Source organism: Epinephelus fuscoguttatus, linkage group LG22 (assembly GCF_011397635.1).
Source record: "Epinephelus fuscoguttatus linkage group LG22, E.fuscoguttatus.final_Chr_v1".
NCBI lineage: Eukaryota > Metazoa > Chordata > Actinopteri > Perciformes > Serranidae > Epinephelus > Epinephelus fuscoguttatus.
In genome coordinates, this window is record NC_064773.1 from 14,379,841 (window position 1) to 14,401,144 (window position 21,304).

A 21,304-nucleotide genomic window follows, 5' to 3' on the forward strand; every position below is an offset into this window, starting at 1 on the left:
GCCAAGACAGCAGTACACAAAATGTTACAGCCACCACACAATTAAAAAAAGATATACAGTAACATGTAGAAATATTAGGACACCTACATGCAATGACAAGACCCAACCAACTCATTCATCCTTGTACTTATGAGAGCTTTAAAGTCAGGCAGAGAGACCAGTTCACATAGGTTCAAATCTCTTTGAAGGTTGTTCCAAGTAAGAGGAGTTCAGTTCGCTGGAGCTACAGTCACATCTCTGTTCAATCAAAGTACAAATGTACAAAGGCAGTTTACCCAGTGTGGCTTTATAAAAATGAACAAAAACCAGTGTCTGAGCTTACGAAAGGTCAAAGATGGGTCAAAGAAAGGTTCAAACCAGGTAGGCAGGCACAGGTCAAAATCTAAAAAGGCAATACAAAGAAAAGACAGCATACAGGGTAGGCAGAAGCACAAACTACGACCTGGCAAACTGACTGGTATATTGACTGACAGGTAAACGAGCAGTCGAGCAGCAGGTGTGTGGCAGACTGGGCAGGCAGGTCACTGATAGGCTGATAGTCACTACAGGGGGAGTGCCTCTGGGTGTGGACAGTGTACTGGCGGGAAAAGCTGGCAGGTGCTGACTAGGACCCTACAATACCAGAGTGACAACGCTTCCATTGACTCTTGTGGTTAAGCCTTACGCGCCCTCTAGTGGGGCATGAGGGCATTACCTTTCCGACCAGAAAACCCATTCACTTACACGTGTATGTCTGGCGCGCACTTGCTTGTAAGTTGATGAAAACGGCCTTGTTTTTACTTTTAGGTGTCTTGGTCATATTAAGTCATGCTTATAATTTGTTTATTTCAAAATGTAGACAGTAACATTATAGTAGACAACTGTTTTTTTTATCTGTAAACGGGTCACCGATGCTCCTATTACGGTAGATTATTTTAGATTACGCTTTTAGGTTTCCTTGACATTGGAAACGCACAAGAATTCCTGGTCGGCAGCAACGCAGCAATACTTAAGTTCAGTCCGTTCTTGGTCGGACATGCAATGCGCTATCCTGCCACTAGAGGGCACGTGACCAACTTTCCGCTTGACCAATGTGTGTCGCTACTCTGGTATTGTAGGGTCCTAGTGCTGACTGATGAGCAGAGGGGTGTGGCGCAGGAGGAGCAGCAGGAGGGTGGGGTTAATAGGAGCAGGAAGCTCCGGCAGAATCCATGACACTGGGCATTTAATTTGGATTAGGCTTTTAATTGAAGTTTTACGCACCTAAACTAGCTACTGTATAGCGTATCAGACAATGGATCACTTTATTGTGCGGAGCAAATTAGAGCAAAGCACCAGCGAAGATGAGCGACCACTGAAAGAAAAGTGAGTAGACAGTATCTGGGATAAATGACTGAAATACTTAGCTTATAGTAATGGATAAATGGACAACCTAAACATCAAAATTTCAATTGTATGAAAAAAATATTCCTCCAATATCCACTCTCATATCAGTAGTAGGTAAATAACATCCTCTTGAAAGGGGAACACCACTTAAATTAAGAATTATGTTATTTTCATGACCTAGGAAGGTTCAAGCGACATTTGTGAACATGAGCTACTCTCTGTCAAAGCCAGAAACCAGAGAAGTCCTAAAGTAGTGATGTCATCAAGTGGAAAGTCTAAGGCTGCTCCATAGAAGATAAATGGGAGTGTGTGTTTGATCTTTTTTACACCCACCATGAGCTTTATCCCTTTGTAGTGTTCTTCTGAAACAAAAAATTTACCCATGAACTCAGATCATTCCCCTGGGTGCTCTCAGTGTCATCTACAACATCTTTCCGAATTCATTGTCTACGGAGCAGCTCCGGATTTTATAGGCTTGGTGACATCATAAATTTGAGTTGTAGCGCTCTAGTTTTTGGATTTGGAAGAGATTTGTTCATGTTTACTGCTATTTTTTGACTATCGTAGATCACTGGAATAACATTTATGAATAGCACATTTGGACGAGAGTTGTCCGTGAAAGGGAACTTGGGTACATCTGAAAGGTCTGTGGAAAATTATCTCTATTAAAATGAAATGTTCATCTTGAACACAATTAGCCTGAAACAAAGGGAATGTCACACACCGTCCCACTGTGCACTACTGGTACAAATCACTTCCTCCTATCACATCCTCCACTGCTTCTATTATTTGTCACTGTAGCCGCAGCCGCCTGCACATCTGTAGGTCATCCATAGGTCTGTCAACATTATTGTGGTGAAACTGTGTCCTAGAGCTTTATTTTTATCTCGGTGAAGACACATGGCGAAGCTCACCGCTGCGTCTGGACCATGTTTGGACCCGGCACCGTGTTTCCCACTGACAGCCTTGCTCTATAGTGGCCAAACCGGGCCGACACGGATGCGAGCAATTCAAGATGTGAGCAGGGCTTGTTTTGGAATACAAATGTTGCTGGGTTTTGTTGTGGCTGAGTGACTCACGTCCTGTCGACCTGTCCTGTCCTTGATGCCTGCACGCATGTCCGCGCACATATATGTATATATAAACACAGCCTGGCACGGTCCGCTTTCATGTGCCCACATAGAAGACGAGAAAAATGACGCGATGAAAGGCCTGCTGCCAATACACACAAACAAACACACAAACTTGTTGGAAAGGAATCAGCCAAAGCCATCCAGGCAGTGCAGTGGGTAAACTACAATTTCCTGACTTTACAGGGTTACAGGATGGGATGACAGACGACAGAGACAGAAATAGTCAGCGTGGGGAATCATGCAAGGCAAATCCTACCTCAGATGACTTTTTATTGCGAGGCAGGAATGAAAGGAAGCGGAGGGGAGTGCGTCAAACACTTTGGCCCTTTGCTGTGATCACCGTTTCTCACGGTGGTGTTTGGATGTGAATCAAGTTCCTGCTACCCTCCTTGATATGACAGATCATCTCAGGACTCCTCCAAATTCACCAACAGGAAGGGAGCAACATTTGCAGTAAACATCCTCCGATCGTGTATCCAGAACTCAGCTGGTGGATGTTATGTTTTGGATTGAGAGAATGCCCTTTCTTCTGACTCCTAATCAATGAAGTAGAATTTTCAAAGGGTAAAATTTGGAAGGGAAGTGGCAGGCTTTATCAAGCAGCAACACAGCTCGAAAATGAGGAAAAGGAGTGAGAGAAAGACGCGGGTTAGTGAGGTGATCATTTGTAAAATGTCAGAAAGAATGGCCACACACACACACACACACACACACACCAACAAACACACAAAATGCCACTCAACACCATCAACGTACAATATGCCTTTGTTTGTCTTGTCTTGTTATCTTGCACTTGTCCTGTCTCCCGCATAGTGTTGTCTCTCTGGGGACTGACTGATTCATAAAATCATAGAGTTGCAAAACTAGAAATCATTAAAATCAAGTAAGTTTTTAAAAGAGTTGCAGCGCATGAAACGTAAAAGGAAAGAGTTTCAGACCTGTATCAGGAAAGTCAGAGCTAGTTAAAGGCCAAAGTGAACAGATCCGTTTTTAGCGTTCTTTAAAAAATATTTAGCGAGCTAGCTTTCCTGATGTCTGTAGGTTGTGTGTTCCATAGCTTTGGGGCGTAATTGACAAAAGCCGCATCCCCAATCTTCTTCCGGCTGTTGCTGGGGACCTCCAAAAAGCCAGCAGCAGATGTTCACAGTGTTCTTGGAGGCAAATAGTTAACAAGGTAGTTAGCAATGTAGCTTGGTCCGAATCCATTTTAGGGCTTTGTATTGAAGGAGGAGGACCTTAAAGTCAATTCTAAATGTAACAGGAAGTCAGTGCAGAGCAGCTCTCTCCTCTTAGTTCTGGTTAATAGCCGAGTTGAAGAGTTTTGAATGAGCTGAAGTTTTTGGGAGGCCAGTAAAAAATGCAGAACAGTAGTCTGGTCGGCTTGAAATAAAGGCATGAATCAATTTCTCTGTATCTTTTTCCATTTAGAAATGGCTGTACCTGAGCTGTGTTTCTGAGGTGGAAAAATGACTTGAGGTGGACTTGAAGCGTAGATCAGAATCAAGGATCACACCAAGACATGTCACCTCAGATTTAATCCAGGGGGTTATACTCCCCGGATTATTAAGCAACATTTCTCCTTTTGTTTTAGGGCCGACAAGCAGGATTTCAGTTTTAACTTTAAGAAATTATTGCTCATCGATTTATCTATTGCCAAAAAACAGTTTACGGCTGCAACATCGTTAGGCTCAGCAGAGATGTATAGTTGTGTGTCATCCGCGTAACTATTAAAACAGATAATGCGATTGGGAGTTGAATTACTCCTGCATGTATACAGTCAATTGGACTCAAGGTGTCTGCATATGCTCCTCAGTTTCCCCCAAAGGCTTTGACCTGGAAGTAGAATAGCATTAAATGCGTAACAGAAGAAGAAGCCGGTAACAATGTGGCTAAATCTACATTCAGAGCCGTACAGTTTTGGACGGATGAAATGTACAGAGCTGTAAATTTGGCCACCAGGGTACCAGTTTGCTAACCGTAGCGAACTTGTATGTCGCTTGTTTGGTCTGTAACGTAATAGATTGACCAGAAAAAGGTCCGACACTAACAAGCAAAAGGGGGCATTTAGCCACCAATCATAACAGAGTCAGACATACTTCAGTCAATAAATCGATTTGAATTCTGCTACTGCAGGGTCCAATGATAACACTCATTGTTTTTTTTTAATTATTTGTCCAGTAACCCTCTTTCTCAAAAGAACAAAAAGAATGGCGATGATTGAAAAGCCATTTCAAAGTCTGATACAGCACCACATGCACATCAACCACCCTCTCTTCTACATCTCTGTCTACACACTTTCCAAATCCCTTCCATCTGAGCATGATCATCATGTTGTCCTGTTTTAACTGTCCCCAAGCACAAACTTGGGTTTTTTTAGGGGCCTGGGCAGATCGCCATCACAGAGAAGAGTGCCAGGAAGTAGCCCTGGCTGCCATCATCATGCCCCTTCAGTCACGAACAGGCTGCACTTCCCTGCCAGATGCCCTGCTTGTGAGAAAGAGGGGATTTGGCTGGACCTCAAGCCGGGCACACACGGCTTGTTTTAGATTAAAATCTGCTGTTGTCACCTCAAGTGGCTGCAGATTTATTCTCCGGAGAGCCACATTTACAACAATGCATTTTTACACCTGTCAGAGATGTGTTTGCGGACGTGAAAACAAGTATGTCAAGCTGCGTAAGCGTCTGACACTGAGCCTCAAACAATGTCACTCCCAAGAAACGCTCCACGAACAACGGACAGCTGCTGTTTTTAATGTGAAAGAAAGTCTCCACGTATATCCAGTAACAAGACTTGACTCCTGCTGAATCATGTTTTCCATTAATCTTGCCCATTCTTTTGGAATTTTATCCAGATAAATATCAAATTAGATCAATCTAAAACATCTGCCAAGTCACAGAAAACATTAAGAAACTGTTGTGTGTAGCTTGCAGCAGGAGTAGTACTCCAGCTTCAACCTCTAATGTAACTGAAGAACAAATGTAATGCTTCATTTCCCCACTATATTATGATTTACATGATTAAAACTAGCTTTGTTGTATTTTTGTTGTATACTTAAATCTAATAACCCGTCTAAAGAACACAAGTCCCTAAGCTGTAAATACCCTCAGTGAGCTGTGATTTAAGGGCAGTTGAGACTCTTACAGTACATACTGTAAAATACATTTCCTCCAGTATTTACATCATGTTGGCTCAAACTGCAGTGTTTAATGGATGTGACAGAAGGAGACTGAAGTGGAACACCACACTCAGATTAGGAATTTCTAAAAGGTTTTTCCTGTCGTGTTGAGTAAAGCACTTGGTATTTAGTAGTGTCCTTTACTGTCATTTGATTTAAAAGGTCCAGTGTGTAGGATTTAGGAGGGTGTACTGGCAGAAATGGAGTATAATATAATAAATATGTTTCCTTTAGTTTATAATAACCTGAAAATAAGAAGGGTTTTCGTTACCTTAGAATGAGCTGTTTATATCTATATAGGGAGCAGGTCCTTGTCCACAGAGATTGACATGTTGCACCTACAGTAGCTCAGAATGGACAAACCAAACACTCTAGATATGGTCATTTGTGTTTTTGCATCAGCCACTGTAGTTCTCCACCCTGGTCTCTCTCCAAAGTCGTCAAAATCCAGTGCTTGGACATGGACTTGTGGTTTCAAATACTGACGAAAAGCAATCCTTTAACGTAAACATAATACGCGACCAGTTGCGTTAAAGTTTAATGGCACTTGCTGATGTCGGGGAAACACGGTGGGACACGAATGAAAGTTAAGCCGACGAAAGTCCAAATAGGGTGGGCAAGAGGGGTGGTGGATGGGTCCATCAAACATCGACTTTCACTCGGGAGAGCGGTGTTCATGCCCGGTAAGATTATAAAGCCAAACCCTGTTCTGTTTTCCTAAACCTAACCACATGCATGAACATCAATTTGTATGTGTCTTACTGACGTAGTGCGTTCATTTTGAAAGACACAGTATGTAAACTGTGAATGTGTATCTTAGAAGAAGTCTTAGGGCTGCTGTGAAACTGAGGCAACAAAAAAGTTCATCTTGGGTGCATCAGTACAATGGAAAACCAAGGATGGCAGAGGAGATACCTGCACACCAATACAACTGGGCTGGACAGACACAAAAAAGGTTCAGTGATCAATGCCAAAATATCAACTTATTCAGAACATTTGTGCACAAAAAGAAGGTTGCTCAAAGTGCTGAAAATTAAATTAAAATTAGATGAAAAACAGCAGCAAACGTTTCAGTCCTTGACTATCATCAGTGCCACTGACATGAGTGCTTCAGAGGCTGTGTACATGTACACGGTGATTTTGATTAATGGAGACATCTTCCTTCGTTTGTGCCCTTCGTTTACACGCAAACGGAGATTTCTCCTCTGAAAACGAGTCTTTCTAAAAACTCCGGCCAAAGTGGAGATTTTGGAAAACTCCGGTTGCGCGTTTGCATGTAAACTGAGATAAACGGAGTTATAGGCAGCCAACGTCACAGTATGCGCCGGAACTTGCGCCTGTGTAAAAAGTGCGACCTATGTTGCTATGGTGACAATGGATACATGGAAGGCTTGAGCTTCTCGTTACACTGCCACCTACAGGTTTGGCATGCTCTTGTGTACATATACACGGGTAAGTGTAAACAAAGATCTTTTTGAAAACGGAGACGGTGAAATGTCCATTTATGAAAATAGCTGGCAACGTGTAAACGGCGTCTCACAGAGCAGGTACAGACAAAGACAGATCACTACCAGGTGTGATCAGTCAGTCAGCTGGTGCCACTAATTACATGAGATCAACTCTGTGGAGCAGAGGTCTGACTACCAAACCACATTGACCTGTCCTATGAGTATTGTATTATTCACAACATCCTCAAACACCAGCACAACATACACATATGTACAAAAAACATGACTATACACAGATAAAATAAATAAATAAAAATATATATATTTCTAAAGCATATCCAAGAGGGCCATGCTGGTACACGCAGATGTCTATGAAAAGCATCTCTGGGGATAATTCAGCTCCTGGTTAAAACCTCCTGTGTGTCTGATTCTTAAATGATCAGAGATAAAAAGTGAGCATGCAGAGCTTGCAAGCCTCTAATTTAACCAGTCAGGTTTAGCATCCGTTCCCTTTTATTTCCCCTCTACAGGGCAGCTTCAGACTCCAAAACACATCAAAGTTATTGCACATAGTAATGATAATAGTAAAGGGCTTACGAGCAGCTTCATTTTATGGTTATAATATGGTGTAATATTTAACCTCTTTTTGTTTTATTTTCACAATCTGTCTTTTCTGAAACACTGCAACCCACTGACCCTTTTACCCACAGTTCACTCCATTTTACAGTCTGTCATCAGCTTGGTTTAACTTACAATAACACTCATTATCCTTCTTAATTCAGCACTGAACCCAAACAATCATCAAGCCCCCCCTCCTCCTTTTTTCCAGTTATATTTCTGATCTTCCTGAGCAGAGTGAGGAGGTGACACCCTGCGGATGTTCCATAAAACCAGGGTGGATTTGATCTGGTGCGCAAGGCTTCCTGATTTTAGGTTGCCAAGCTTCAGCGTTGATATTAATACCATGGGTGTGCTATTTCTGACAGGGCAGGGCCCGGTCCTTCCAGCTGTGATTATCCGTTTCCTGCGTGATGTCTATCAGCTGGGGTGAAGAGGCAGTGTTTCCGGAGTAAATAGCAGAGGGAAAATTACCATTACTCGCTCTGTGTAGCTTAAAGTGGAGAGGAAATCTCTTAATAGCCCTTTTTACACAGAGATCATGTGATAGGGCCGTCATGAAGAGCCTTCATTGGGTCACAGATCGCCAGTGCAGTGCAGCCCCAGTGTGTGCTTTTAGAAACTCACGAACTGGACACAATGTGAATGAGCAGGTGAGCAAACATCAGTGTTTCCCAGTGATGTCCTAACTTGCTCTGTGCATCTGCGAACAGGCGAAGTGACATGTCACTTGCTTGAAAAACTGTTGGCTTATTTTGGTGAAGCTTTATGCACCTCCAATCTATTTTTAGAGCAACAGCAAGCCGCTCAGGGCTCAATAGGCCCCCTGAAAGTTGTTCTCACTCCTAGGATATCTGGACACTTTTTCGTGCTCCATACATCAGAGCTTGGTCGCTCACTAGTGTGACATTTAACATACGTGTTGGCAGCTCGTTATAAATAATAACAATGGCATTAACATGGTAATAAGACTAATTTACCGCCCTGTAATATGGCTGCTGATCTCATCCTCTGCTTGGAAGGTAAGGAGCTCCCACACCTCATTGTCTGGCCACTTTGTGGACATTTTCGATTGCTGCTCTTCTTCTTTGAGTTAGCTGCTAACTGCTATCAGCTGCTTTTTAAGTCTCCAGGAGGTGGGTCGCACACATAATAACGTCACACCCGTCCTGTCCATGGTCCCATCCTGCCAGCTGTCCCTTTTACACAGATGTCAATTCGGGGCTGTACTACCTCCACTGCAAGCTTGAAAGAGAGACAACACCTTTTAAACAGAATGGCGAGGTGGACTAATGGGGCAACACTCCGCCTTGAGCAGGCAGTGTAAAAGAGGCTGATAACAAGGCTGATGGAACTCAATCTGGTTGTTACAGCTTACAACAAAATATTCTTGGACACCTTTGTCTTTACATATTCTAGATGAGACATCCATGACAGTTTATCATCTGTTCATCACGCCCAAAAATCTGAACTGAGACACTCTTTCAATGTAAACTACATCTAATGTCTTGTAATCTGTAAAAAACATTTTTTATAAAACCATGTCTTTATACAGTCCTGCATAATAACCCTTCCATTATGCATAATGACGCTCAATACTGTCACTAATTTTACTACTTATCATGACATTAGTAACTCTTTCATACCTATGTCTCATGTGTGAGCCTAATATGAAGCTGAAGCCAGTAGCCACTTAGCTTAGCTTAAAGGGGGGAAACAGCTAGTCTGGTTCTGCTGAAGGTAAAAATAGCCAATGTACAGAACACCTCTACAGCATGTTTTATTCATAGTAACATAACTTTATTTATATATCATATGGAGAAAAGCGGAGAGTTGAAAGTGCTGATGTGAGGATTTCACACGCTATATCATTTATGTTTGTTGACCATAATATTTCTTTTATAGAATTTTTTTTAAAACTTTGAATTATTAATATTTTCAGGCACACATATACTTTCAATGCAGAAAGCACAAAAATGGCTGTATTATTTTTTACTTTCGTATATTTTTCTGCTGAATTTGTATGTATAAATATTTTTTATAACCCTAAACTCATTCATTTTCCGTAACCGCTTATCTTGTTAGGGGTCGTGGGAATGCTGGAGTCTATCCCAGCTGACACTGGGCGAGAGGCAGGGTGCACCCTGGACAGGTTACCAGACTATCACAGGGCTGACACATAGAGACAGACAACCATTCACACTCACATTCACACCTACGGACAATTTAGAGTCACCAGTTAACCTGCATGTCTTTGGACTGTGGGAGGAAGCTGGAGTACCCGTAGAAAACCCACGCTGACACAGGGAGAACATGCAAACTCCAGGTTAAGGCTAGGAACCCTCTTGCTGTGAGGCAACAAGGCTATGTAACATCTGTAGCTGAGTTTGTGCCAAAAAAAACAAAGCATACAAGTGGAGTGAGGAGAGCTTAAATGTTTAACAAAAACAAAAATCAATGCATAGAAAGTTGGCAAAAACTAACCAAAACGAGTTTAAACTCCAGATGGTTAAGAAATACTGTCTCCCCTGTTTCTTTATGCTAAGCTAAGCTAACCAGCTGCTGGCTGTGGCTTCGTATTTTTGGCACAGACATGAAAGTGGTATCCAACACTCAGCAAGAGAGCAAATAAGCTTGTTTCCCAAAATGATGGGGAACGTGTGCAACTACTACTCATTTAAAGCATACAGGCCCGGGCTGAGGGCCTCAACAAATACTGGTTTAGTCACATGGCAAGTAAAATATGCAAACATTTGCCTGAGCAGCAAAAAATGTGGTTTAAAGAAGGAAAAAACACCCACATGCTTTTAATTATCAGCACTAAATGCTTGTCACTTCCTATAACAGATTTAAAAACAGGAAGAGAAAGAAGAAAAATACATCCATCAATGAGTGTAAATACCAGAGTCCTCAGCTACCCCCTTTAGACTTTATCTAAAACCAAAAAAGGATGTTTAATGTGGACTTGTTGCCTGTTTACACCTAAAGAGCAAGCAATATATTCATTACGCTGCTCCATGGTGAGGACGTAGCAGGTAATCAGTCAGAGGGAGTAAACATTTCTTCTCCTGTAATGTGTTTATTTTGCCCTGGGCCTGTTTATACTCTACAGGAACATTTCTCCCTGTTTTCCTTAGCTAATCCCTTAATCACTTGTGCCGACTGCAAGACAGAGCACCCCTTGTCCCCATGGGGCTGGGTAACTGTGCCGTGTGCATCTTGTAGGCTTTGTGTTTGCTTGTGGGTTTGTTTGGGTGTGTGTTGTGATGATGTTGGTGTACAATTCTCCAAATCTCATAAAACTACAGATATCAGTGTTGGCTGATTAGCTTTTGATAGCCTGACACCTGTTAACTGGTGACACACTGGTGACACACTCAAACACAAGAGGCCTTTCCTTTTAGTCCTGCACTCCACTGACGCAGTTAGATTTAGTGTTACATTTCAAAGTGCTATCCATTTAGAGGTGGTGAAATTTTAATTATTTTGTGATGTAAATGTCTTGCCTTTTATTTCATTTTCTGTTAGCTTTGCTGACAGACAGCCGGCTAGCTGTGTAAACACCTGGAAACATAGTGCCCACTGGTTAGCTAACGTTAGCCTGGGCCACTCTGCACTGTGCACCATCTGGGTCGGGTGGAAGCGAGCTAATGGTGACACTCATTCAGAGTTTACCTGCCAAAACACGGCAGCCACCCTCTGGTCTCCCCCCATAGCCTCTGTGAGTAAGCAGCTTCATTTTGAGCTGCAAAACACCTTTACTATTTTAACCATGTTAGCACCACTTGCCATGCTAACAGTGCTAATGGTGCTAAAAGAGCTAAAATTGCTACAGGGAGTTTGAGGCTCAAAATTGAGCAGCGTATTCACGAGGTTGCTCCAGGAATGAGTCCTAAAACCTGGAAATTAATCCACATTTTTGCGCTCCAGGATCCCTTGTTTTGAAGTCAATGAATGAGTTTTTTGGTTAGATACCTGAAATAATGTCTGTAGTTAACACAAGCTTAAGAGACTTTCACGTTTGGTTCTATGACAGATTGGTTTGAGCCGCAAAACCCAGTTAATATTTTTAACCATGTTAGCACCAGTCGCAATGCTGACACTGCTAACGATGCTAGTAGAGCTAAAATTGATAAAGGGAGTTTGCCGTTCAAAATGGAGCTACATATTCACGACAGCAACCTATGGGGTCTGAAAACTTGGAAAATAGTTTGCATTCACAGCTCCTGGTTCCCTTGTCTTGAAGTCATTGAGTTTTTTTTCATAAGTTGTTTTTGGTTAGATACCTGAATAAGGTAGTGGTTAACACAAGCTTTCACGTTTTTTTCTACGACATAAGATATGTCAGTAAATACCCAACTTGTGTCTTAAAAAAGTCAGTTGCTAACAAGTGGCTTAACGAGACTACAGAATGTCGTATCACTGATACGGCTTAACAACCGTGCTTTAGGAACGACGTACAAGTCATGCAAGCATGGTGTAATTTGTTTAGCCTAATGTTAGCTTTTTATGTCTGGTGATTACGTTAACCCTTTAAAAATCATAAAAGTGGTGTTTATTTGTGAAGATTATCTTGTTGAACAAAATGGGTATTGCAAACGCTTGTTTGTTATTTTCCGCAATAATCCAAAATCCAATGGAAAAATCCCACAGGCTTTTCGCGAAGTAACCAGGGTGGAGCTACCGTCCACACTGGCCTACAGGAAAACGTCATCCCTGGAGCATTCTATGTTTCTGCAGCAACGGTAGTGGGACGGGACAATGTTCCAAGTGGTAATCGCCAAAAAACTGAGCGGTGCCAGAGATACTTTACAGTTTATCACTGGCATCTGGCAGTGTCGCTAGCTAGCGTTAGCTCCCACCAGACCTAGCTAGTGCACAGTGCAGAAAACTAAGGAGTAGCAAAATATATCTATGGATTAACATGTGTAACTGCTCAAAAATATTTCAAATAGTTAAAATGGTTAACCAATAATGGTGAACAGTTGACATTCCTAAACAAAACCAACAACATGGCTGCCATCTGTCTTACAGATGAAGTGTCTGGAACAGACTTAAGGACTGAGTGTCTTCTTACAACCCAAACATTCTCATTTGTTACCTCTGGACACTGATGAATGATGTAAGAGGAAGCACCTCAACATAAGTCTCAGGTACAAAAACACAGCAGCCTGGCTAAAGCTTTCTAAACAGTCCAACAGGTTCCATGAGGTCAAGTCTTCTCCAGAGTCAGGGTCACTGGGGGCCACGGTTACAAATGACTCTTCTTGCTCCGTCACTGTCTCACCCCTCGCCGGTCGATGCCCTTGCGCTCTATACATCCCTCTCCAACCATCTCTTTTATTCTCTCCGCTGCTGATCTGCGCTGGATTTCTTTGCTTGGAGCCCCCACTGAGGGACAGGCGTTGGTCCAGCTGGTAGTCAGCGGGACCAGGCTGCACGTTTCCAAACTGACGCCCATATGCATCCTCACCATAGGGTGAGTTACCACGGTTCATCAATCACATCGACCCCCTCAGTTTAGCCTCTCCACAGAGACAGCGGGGGGTTGGTGTGTAGCAAATTAATCAATATTTTTAATTTGGGGTTAGAATGAGATAATGGGCCCTTCTCAGGTGTTCAGCAGGACACGTCAGCGTTATATGTGCTGTCAGAATTACAGAACAAGTCTTGAGAAACTTCCTCCAATTTATGATATGAATTTTTTTCAAAGTTATGATTCAGAGTGCGAAATATTGCAGTTTATTACTCAGCCAGACACTCAGCCAATCTTCTTTACTAACAGAGAAGTGCTGTATGGAAATACTTTGGTCATGATTTCGTCTTCTCTACAGTCCTGCAGATCATTTTTGTTTTGTGCGTCTGTATAGTCATTTTTTGTCTCTTTGTAGTCATTGTGTGTGTCCTTGTGGTCAGTTTGTGTCTCCTCTAGGTTGTTTTGTGTCTATAGTCATTTTGTGTCTATTTCAGGTTGTTGTGTGTATCTTTATAGTAATTTTGTGTCTCCTCTAGGTTGTTTTGTGTCTCTTTGAAGTCATTTTGTGTCTCCACCAGGTTGTTCCATGTCTTTTTGGGTTGTTTTGTATCTCTTTTTAGTCATTTTGTCTCCTTTTTTTTGTTGTTTTGCATCTGTTGAAGTCATTTTATGTCTTTTCTTAGTTGTTTTTGTTTCTCTTTGTAGACATTGTGTGTCTCCTTGTGGTTGTTCCATGTCTTTTTGGGTTGTTTTATGTCTCCTTTTCGTCATTTTATGTCTCCTTGTATTTATTTTGTGTCTCCCTGTGGTCGTTTTGTGTCTCTTTGTCATTTAATTGTTTTGCCCCCTTTTGCAGTAAATGTGTGTCTCGTTGCAATTACTTTGCATCTCTTTGTGGTCATTTCGAATCTCCTCCTGGTCAGTAATTTGATTAACATTTTGCAGGTGAAGGTCAGGGGGCCCCTGACACTGTGGGTCCTTTGGCCTGTGCCTGGTCGGCCTATTCAGTAATCCATCCATGGATTTATATATGGACTGTCATAAGTTATTAATTAAGTTAGTTAAGTTATTTTTCACATTGTGGATATTGTTATAAAGTATTTCTGCTGGGTTTTTAGGCTTTAATACTTTCAATTTATGTTTAAGTCATTTCTTAGATAAATAAACACAACTCAAACTTAAAACTCAAGGTTAATATAAAGTGAGCACTTTGTTCATGTCAGTATATCTATGTTTATGGCCCACATTGAAAATAGGTACCATAAAGGTAACAGGCAGTGCATGTCTTTGATCTGCTGCTGTTAAATCAACATAAAATGTTTCCTTGAAAACGTCTGACCTCAGAAATAAATCCTAATGCTTGCCTTCCTGTACGCCATTGATTCTTAGTCTGGTCCAGCAGCAACGCATAAAAGCACAATTACTTATTTCCAACACTCCCCACCTTTTTGCTCCAGTGCAGAGCCCAGTGCGCATGCGCGGCCTCCCTGAAAACCACATGCGTCTGCCCGCTCTGCTCTCTCCAGTGCCAAGGCGGAGAGATGCGCACACTGAGGACACCGCAGCACAGAAATGCGCACAGCTCCGAGCCAAACCCGGCTATAGCTTCACCTCCCGGCACCCCTGACCCGTCTCTCAACACCATGGGTTACAGGGAATATGGCTAACTTTGCCACACTTTGCATGTCACGGGAAATGCCCTGCGTTGTCTGGAGGAGAGCCGTGCTGCCGAGCGGCTGAATTGAGAACACAATAACACAGAGACTTGACAGAGAGAGAGAAGAAGCGGGGAGGTGTTGGGGGGGCAGAGAGAGACCTGATTCCAGTCATTTCTATCCCGACTCCTCTCCCACTTTGGTTTTGAGAGATGATCACGGAGCTGGTGTGCACCGCCGTGGCTGTGGGTCTCTATCTGAACACGCTGGACGCAGATTTCTGCTACGATGACAGGTAGGTTTCGCCCACAGAGCGCAGCAGCTTCCAGCAACATCACCATCCGCTCCTCCACTTGTCATCTGCTCCTGTTACGGAGGGGGGACGGGTCGCTGCGCCTGCCCGCATGTTTGCATGTGTTCTGTCCGTAGCCTGTGATAAATCAGCGCTTATTCTGCTGCTGAAGCTAAAGGCACAAAGACAGGGGATAAATTGTGACCAAAACCATGCCTGCAGTGTGTAGTCTGCAACTTGCACTGCTGCTCTTTGAGTTTATGTTGCTTTATTGCTCTCTATTACACGCATTTTCCCTATTGGTGTCTGTCTAACATTCATTCAGGGTCTTAAAATGAATATTGTCATTGTTTAAATGATCCTGACAAAGACAGCACTGCACATGGTCCATGCCCTCAGTAACTCACAGCAACAGAGGTGAAGTTCAACACGCTGTGACTCCTGCTGCTCACACTATCACTACCCATTGTTTATTCAGGGCGAATTAACTGAGCATTAAGCTCTGTTACAGCCACACAGTCAGTGGGCTAGATGGATACACTTATAATTGTAATAAAGTGATGAAAAAAAAAGTCCATAAAAATTAAATAAGTAGCAGCAGTGTCTATCAAGAGTTATAAACAGCAATTAAAACAGTTAAGAAAATCAAATAATAAGAACAGAATAACAAATACATAATTTGTGCAAGCTACTCTATTTGGCTGATTTGTGTCTGTGGGAGTTTTGTGTCATTTTTTTGGTTTTATGCTTCTCTGTATTCATTTTGTCTCCTTGTCATCTTTTTTATATTTTCTTTTTGTCTCTTTTACGTCATTTTGTGTCTTTTTGTTGTCATTTTGTCTCCTTGTGATCATTTTGTGTCCTTTTTTTAGTTGTTTTTTGTCTCTTTGTAGTCATTCTGTGTCTAAATTGCTCGTTTTGTGTCTCGTTTGCTTGTCTTGTGTCGTTTTTGCTCGTTTTGAGTCTTTTTTGCTTTTTTGGACATTTTGTGTTGTTTTTGATATTTTGTGTCCTATTTGCTCATTTTGTGTCTTTTTTTGGACGTGTTGTGGTTTTTTTTGGACGTTTTGTGTCTTTTTGGACATTTTGTGTATCCTTGTGGTCATTTTGTGTCGTTTTTTGGACGTTTTGTGTCTTTTTGGTCGTTTCGTGTCTTTTTTTGGACGTTTTGCGTCTTTTTTGGTAGTTTCGTGTCTTTATTACTTGTGTTTGTGTCCTTTTTTGGACATTTTATGTCTGTTTTGGACGTTTTGTGTCCTATTTGCTCATTTTGTGTCTTTTCTTGTAAGTTTTGTGTCTTTTTTTGGATGTTTTGTGTATCCTTGTGGTCGTTTTGTGTTCTGTTTGCTCATTTTGTGTCTTTTTTGGACGTTTTGTGTCTTTTTTTTGGACGCTTTGTGTATCCTTGTGATCGTTTTGTGTCTATTTTTGGACATTTTGTGTCTTTTTGCGATGTTTTGTGTCTTTTTTTGGACGTTTTGTGTATCCTTGTGATCGTTTTGTGTCTATTTTTGGACATTTTGTGTCTTTTTGCGATGTTTTGTGTCTTTTTTTGGACGTTTTGTGTATCCTTGTGATTGTTTTGTGTCTATTTTTGGACGTTTTGTGTATCCTTGTGATCGGTTTATGTCTATTTTTGGATGTTTTATGTCCTGTTTGCTCATTTTGTGTCTTTTCTTGGACGATTTGTGTCTTTTTTGCTTGTTTTGTGTCTTTTTTGCTTGTGTTTGTGTCCTTTTTTGGACATATGTGTCTTTTGGTCGTTTTGTGTCCTTTTTTTGGACGTTTTGTGTCTTTTTTGCTCGTTTTATGTCTTTTTTTGCTGTTTTCTGTCTTTTTTTGGACATTTTGTGTCTCCTTATGGTCATTTTGTGACTTTTTTATTGTTTATTGTCTCTGTAATTTTGTGTCTCTCTTTAGACATCTTATGTCTCTTTGTGGTTGCTTTTCTGTCTGTGATTGATCACGGTGACATATTGCACATGCATGCAGCCTCCTCCATTTTACGAAGCATTAATTCAGTGTACCGTGCATCTCTACATTTTATTACAAATGCAAAGTCACTCACTCATCATTGCGTTCTTTATGATTTGTCGGGTTGGACGTCACTGACCACTCGCAGACAAAAGCACTGCTATATTTTTATCTATAAAGCAATGGTGTGCAAACTTCCAGCCAACCTCTGCACCCTGCTGTGTGTCAGCTCTGGTAGTTGCCAGCTACGCTCCTCCAGGTGGTTGCTTTCTCTAAAACTAGAGAAAAAACAGTAAGCGTGTAATGAGAGGTAGAAGGGAAGCTTTCCAAGCAGTGCCTCATGAACAAAAAGGAGACAATGTGTTTCCCTTTGATCAGTGAGAGACGACCATCCCGCGTTCTGATACAGCTCATAGTGGGGAGATTTCAGTGTGGATCTCCATCATCTAAGACTAACATTACAGTAGACTGATTAATTGTCCTTCTGTTTTCTAAAGAGAAGCATGAACTAAGTTGTGAAGCGGTTCAGATGCTCTTTGTGTTGGTGAAGCTCTCGTGGCTGTTCTAACTATGCCCTGCACCCTCCCCGGGGGAATTAAAGCTAATTTAAACCGGGAGTTTCATTTTGCAAACAGCTGAATAAACACATCAACACTATCATGCTGTGGAGGGGCATTCTGGATAAACCCCTACGACTCTGATGGGCTGTGTTGGACTGGAGAGGTAGAGGATCATCATGAGAAACTTTCACTAAGAAAAATCTGATCCAATTAAGGTAAAGTGTTTATGTCAATTACAAAACACAGTTTAGTCAGTACTGTATCTGCTACTGTGAATGTTCATCTGTAAGATTCATATAGACCTGTGGTTCCAGAGGGTTCGGCAACCTGCGGCTCTGGAGCCACGTGCCACTCCTTAGCTCCTCCTCCTCTGTGCAGCACATTCTCACTCCGACCTCATCACGTATTGACGTTTGGTCATGGACCTTCATTGTCCAGATAGGACAGTTTTTTTTGTGATGCTTTCATCCATCTGGGACATAAATAAAATGAAACAGTCACTGTATAGCTGGATTGCTTGTGATCATGGGTGGGTTATGAGACAATGAGTCCTTGGGTACAGATACTCAAAGGGCCCCAAAACCTCTCCTATAGGCTCAAGAAACAGACTTTGTGGTGGCGTTGCTTCTTTTGTCGTAGCATCTCTTTGTAGTCGTTATGCATCATTTGTGGTTTTGTGTCCCTCTGTGGTGATATTGTGTCTTGTTAAGTTGTTTCATGTCTCTTTGTAATGATGTTGTGTCTCTTTGTGGTTGTTTTGCTCCTTGTTATAGTTATTATGATTCTCTTTGCATCTCTCTGGGGTCTCTTTTGTCTTCCTCAGTGTGTGTTAATTTGAGTGAAACTTTGTGGGTGAAGGCCCCTGACAATTAGGGCCCCTGGGCCTGTGCTTGGTTGGCTTGTTCAGTAATCTGTCTATGCTCGTGATACATGTCCACACTGAGCAGCCCTTCTCCGGGAAATTGCATTTATATGCAACTAATTTGAAACAGCAAATTGGTTTAGAGGGAAGCGCAATGCAGAGCAAATTAAATTCTTTATTAACATAGTGTTGCGAATTAATGTATTTGGCAAGTAGAAAAAATGTTCTTACTGAACGCATCAGTAAAATGTTCCCTGAAAATGTCTTTCAGTCACTTCATACCAAATAGGCAGTCTTGCCAAACAGCATCCACTCGTAGTGACTACAGTGTTAAGTTTTGTAATTCCATTTTTATTTACAGATTTATACTTGTACATCAGCTCTACTCACATGACCAAAACACACATTAAACACACATTAAACATGGCTTAATAGAGACAGTTTCAAACACAAGTACACAAATCAGCTTCACTATAACTCACAGCATTCACAGACAAACACTTGTCTTTATCTGGACACATTTTCCCCACAAATACAACATGCTAACGTTATTAGCACAAGCCTATGGCATTTTACATTGTATAAATTAGCCTAGTGGCTAGAGGACTTTTCCTCTACTGATATAAAGCCAGGGACAACAGCAACATTTAACAAAGATAACATTACAAAATTCAGCTCCATTACAACTCACAAGGTTCACTGACAAAACAACTGTCTTATACTAAACACATTTTCCAAACAAATATAACATGCTAACGTTATTAGCACCAGCCTATGGCATTTTACATTGTATAAAGTAGCCTAGCAACAAGCAGAGATTTCCTCTGCTCATATGAAGCCAGGATAAATCACACACAAGATTTAAAATGCTATTTTGTGGAAGCTTTATTGTCTTCACAGTTTATTGTTTCTTATCTGTGTAATTAAAGTAAACAAAAGCTTTGTTTCCACTTACAAAAATATACAGGAGGTCTGCGTTGCCGCAACATATATTTACATTTTTGGGGAGGTGCACGTCAGGCTGCTCTACATTGACAATTCGACGCAGAAGTAAAAATCCTGCATAAGACAGGAGTCTGAACGTAAACCTGAATTTCTTGTGTCAAGGTCCTGCACTTTGTACGCCCGTGCCCTCCCCTACCTCCTCCCCCCGAAGTCTATGCGATACATAAATGTAGTGTTTCGTTACCTGAAAGAAATGTCACTGAACAGGGTGCCCACTAGTGCATCTAGTAGAGTGGACAGCCCATGTACAAAGGACTTGTCCTGGCCACGGTGGCTGTGGGTTTGATTCCATCCTGCGGCCCTTTGCTGCATGTTGTTGTCCCCCCTTCACTTTGGATCTGTCCTGTCTAATACAGGCAAACAAACACACCAAAAAAAAAGGAAAAAATATGCCGTTCAGGTTCTTGCTCTGTGAGTGTGCCTGCCATACATCTGTGCTTATGAGAGTAATCACCCTTCGTGTAAAGGTTCAGTATGTTGCACCACAGCTGGTCCCGTTTTTAAAGAAGATTCTGGACAGGTAGTTCTTCACTGACTCCTAAATACTGTATATGGGCATGAGGCGTTTTGGCTCCTGCAACAGCTCTGTCAAAACTGTTATTAATTAGTCTTCCATTATCAAGTATTAAATCACAAAGTGAACTACTGATATGCAAGGTATGTGGTAGATTTCTCTGTGGATTCAAAGAATGAACAGTGAACAGGTCGCCTCCCTTATTCGTTCGAAGCTCCGTCAGTGGTTGCCGTCTGGTAAGAATCTCCAGACACCCCTTAAAGGTCAAAGATTCCCCCACTTTACTTTTCAGCTCCATCAGTGACCCCTCTGTGTGTTATGCGTGAGGAAGACAGAGTGTGTGTGGAGGTGAAGGAGGAGGAGGAGACGTAGCGGAGGAACAGAGTGTGGTGGTAGAAATGAGCTCCGTATGCCGTCTCCAGTTCCATCACACCTCGCCAAGTATTCCCGTAAAGCGCCCAGCAGGGGTTATTCATCCATCAGCCTCGTCTGTACATGTGACTGTGACACCGTGAGGTTGTCAAAAAGCCCCTCGGTGACAGATTACCCGCGGTGTTGCCCTGCCTCGCCTCAGCCTACGCTCGCACTCCATCCCCTCAGTGCAAGTTCAGTGTCCGCCAATGCTGTGTATCTGTCAAAGTCACCGTGGTAATTTACGCTCTTGGGGACACACTCTGGCGTTTTGGTTCAGCAATCTCAGGTGGAGGAGGGTGAATACCAATCAGAGGTCTGACCTTCCCTGGTCGTCCATCAAGCGCTGTCCTCTCTCCGGGTCAAGAGTCGTGTGCTCCCGGTCTCTTCCCTCAGGGACTGGAGGAGAGTTATGAGCAAAGGGTTAAGGCGAGGGATATGTTGAAGTAGAGGAGAGTTGCACTAATCATTCTAGTCTGGAGTAAGAAGATGGCTGTAGACAAATTTGTTCTGCATTTGTCTTTTTAAGCCGCCTTGTTGTGAACTGAGACGATCTTATCTGACCTTTCACCCAATAATCAAATTACTGTCACGTGCAGCATGCAGATCTTAACATCGAAGACGAGATGGCGGAGCAGATAATTATAGGCACTCCAGCTTGTGGGGATGTTCTGGCCGGTCTCTGCTTTTTCAATCATGTCAAGTGTTTTTCCTGGGCACTGCTCAGGGCCCAGCCAAGCGCTCTCTTGGCCAGTGGTAATCCCAGTGAAAAGCCTCTGCGTGTGAAATGACTAAGTTTTACAGGAGCTGGGAGA

At 42.2% G+C, this 21,304-nt stretch overlaps 1 protein-coding gene across 1 annotated transcript in view; it reads left to right on the forward strand.

Annotated features, from left to right (window-relative positions):
* Positions 1-14,754: 14,754 nt before the first annotated feature.
* tmtc2a (transmembrane O-mannosyltransferase targeting cadherins 2a) overlaps positions 14,755-21,304 on the forward strand; it is a 100,839-nt gene continuing 94,289 nt past the window's right edge. Inside the window, exon 1 of the mRNA XM_049566233.1 lies at positions 14,755-15,166. Within this exon, the coding sequence (XP_049422190.1) occupies positions 15,084-15,166 (83 nt within the window). The 5' untranslated portion in view covers positions 14,755-15,083. The remainder of the gene's footprint in view (positions 15,167-21,304) is intronic.